This window comes from Procambarus clarkii, chromosome 22, assembly GCF_040958095.1.
Source record: "Procambarus clarkii isolate CNS0578487 chromosome 22, FALCON_Pclarkii_2.0, whole genome shotgun sequence".
Taxonomy (NCBI): domain Eukaryota; kingdom Metazoa; phylum Arthropoda; class Malacostraca; order Decapoda; family Cambaridae; genus Procambarus; species Procambarus clarkii.
The window spans coordinates 21,829,099-21,831,029 of NC_091171.1; the positions used below are offsets into that span (position 1 = coordinate 21,829,099).

The 1,931-nt window shown below is 58.6% G+C and overlaps 1 protein-coding gene across 1 annotated transcript; it reads left to right on the plus strand.

The window, feature by feature from the left end:
* Positions 1 to 246: 246 nt before the first annotated feature.
* Positions 247 to 1,434, plus strand: LOC138367447 (probable serine/threonine-protein kinase kinX). Its single transcript, XM_069329102.1, has one exon. It carries the CDS (start codon positions 247 to 249, stop codon positions 1,432 to 1,434), a length of 1,188 nt encoding a protein of 395 aa, XP_069185203.1.
* Positions 1,435 to 1,931: the final 497 nt, after the last annotated feature.

Genomic DNA, 1,931 nt, shown 5'->3' on the forward strand with positions numbered 1-1,931 from the left:
GAGCCCTGCCACACAGTGGAGGTTGAGGCAGCAGAGCCCTGCCACACAGTGGAGGTAGAGGCAGCAGAGCCCAGGCAGACAGTGGAGGTTGAGGCAGCAGAGCCCAGGCAGACAGTGGAGGTTGAGGCAGCAGAGCCCTGCCACACAGTGGAGGTAGAGGCAGCAGAGCCCAGGCAGACAGTGGAGGTTGAGGCAGCAGAGCCCTGCCACACAGTGGAGGTTGAGGCAGCAGAGCCCAGGCAGACAATGGAGGTTGAGGCAGCAGAGCCCAGGCAGACAGTGGAGGTTGAGGCAGCAGAGCCCAGGCAGACAGTGGAGGTTGAGGCAGCAGAGCCTAGGCAGACAGTGGAGGTTGAGGCAGCAGAGCCCAGGCAGACAATGGAGGTTGAGGCAGCAGAGCCTAGGCAGACAGTGGAGGTTGAGGCAGCAGAGCCTAGGCAGACAGTGGAGGTTGAGGCAGCAGAGCCCAGGCAGACAGTGGAGGTTGAGGCAGCAGAGCCTAGGCAGACAGTGGAGGTTGAGGCAGCAGAGCCCAGGCAGACAATGGAGGTTGAGGCAGCAGAGCCCTGCCACACAGTGGAGGTAGAGGCAGCAGAGCCCAGGCAGACAATGGAGGTTGAGGTAGCAGAGCCTAGGCAGACAGTGGAGGTTGAGGCAGCAGAGCCCAGGCAGACAGTGGAGGTTGAGGCAGCAGAGCCCAGGCAGACAGTGGAGGTTGAGGCAGCAGAGCCCTGCCACACAGTGGAGGTTGAGGCAGCAGAGCCCAGGCAGACAGTGGAGGTTGAGGCAGCAGAGCCCAGGCAGACAGTGGAGGTTGAGGCAGCAGAGCCCAGGCAGACAGTGGAGGTTAAGGCAGCAGAGCCCAGGCAGACAGTGGAGGTTGAGGCAGCAGAGCCCAGGCAGACAGTGGAGGTTGAGGCAGCAGAGCCCTGCCACACAGTGGAGGTAGAGGCAGCAGAGCCCAGGCAGACAGTGGAGGTAGAGGCAGCAGAGCCCTGCCACACAGTGGAGGTAGAGGCAGCAGAGCCCAGGCAGACAGTGGAGGTTGAGGCAGCAGAGCCCAGGCAGACAGTGGAGGTTGAGGCAGCAGAGCCTAGGCAGACAGTGGAGGTTGAGGCAGCAGAGCCCAGCCACACAGTGGAGGTTGAGGCAGCAGAGCCTAGGCAGACAATGGAGGTTGAGGCAGCAGAGCCCAGGCAGACAATGGAGGTTGAGGCAGCAGAGCCCAGGCAGACAGTGGAGGTTGAGGCAGCAGAGCCCTGCCACACAGTGGAGGTAGAGGCAGCAGAGCCCAGGCAGACAATGGAGGTTGAGGCAGCAGAGCCCAGGCAGACAGTGGAGGTTGAGGCAGCAGAGCCCTGCCACACAGTGGAGGTAGCCTCCACGACTCGCTCCGGCAAGCGGCCATCAACTTCGATCAATAATACTCACTGACTTCACCGAACACACCTGTGATGCCACTTTATTAATTAATAAAGCAATATGGTCAAACAAAATCGTGGCTGGAGTGACCTTGAATAAATAGGAGCGGTTAACGAGAACAAAGAAAATGGAGAGTGGTAGAAAACGGGTTGTGTTGTGGTCGTTTACCAAGTGGTGGAGACTGGCCCCGGAGTGAGGTGGGCCCGTCCGCCCGTATCACTCCAGGGGCCTCACAACACCAACTCTTCACGCCACGTCAACGGTTAATGTTCCTTAATTATCTCTGTACTGGTTGTTACTGACGTGAAAGAAGCTCTCTACAATTGACTGTGATAACAGAGTTCACTTGTGGAATGTGTCTCCTGTTTGTCAAACAGATGTCCTGGAATAAACGACTGGAAAGTCACCGCTGAAAAATTCCCTTGTGGCAGTGTCTCTTCCTCCACTGTCTGGGCCCTGCTGTGGCAGTGTCCCTCCTTCACTGTCAGTCTGGGCGCTGCTGTGGCAGT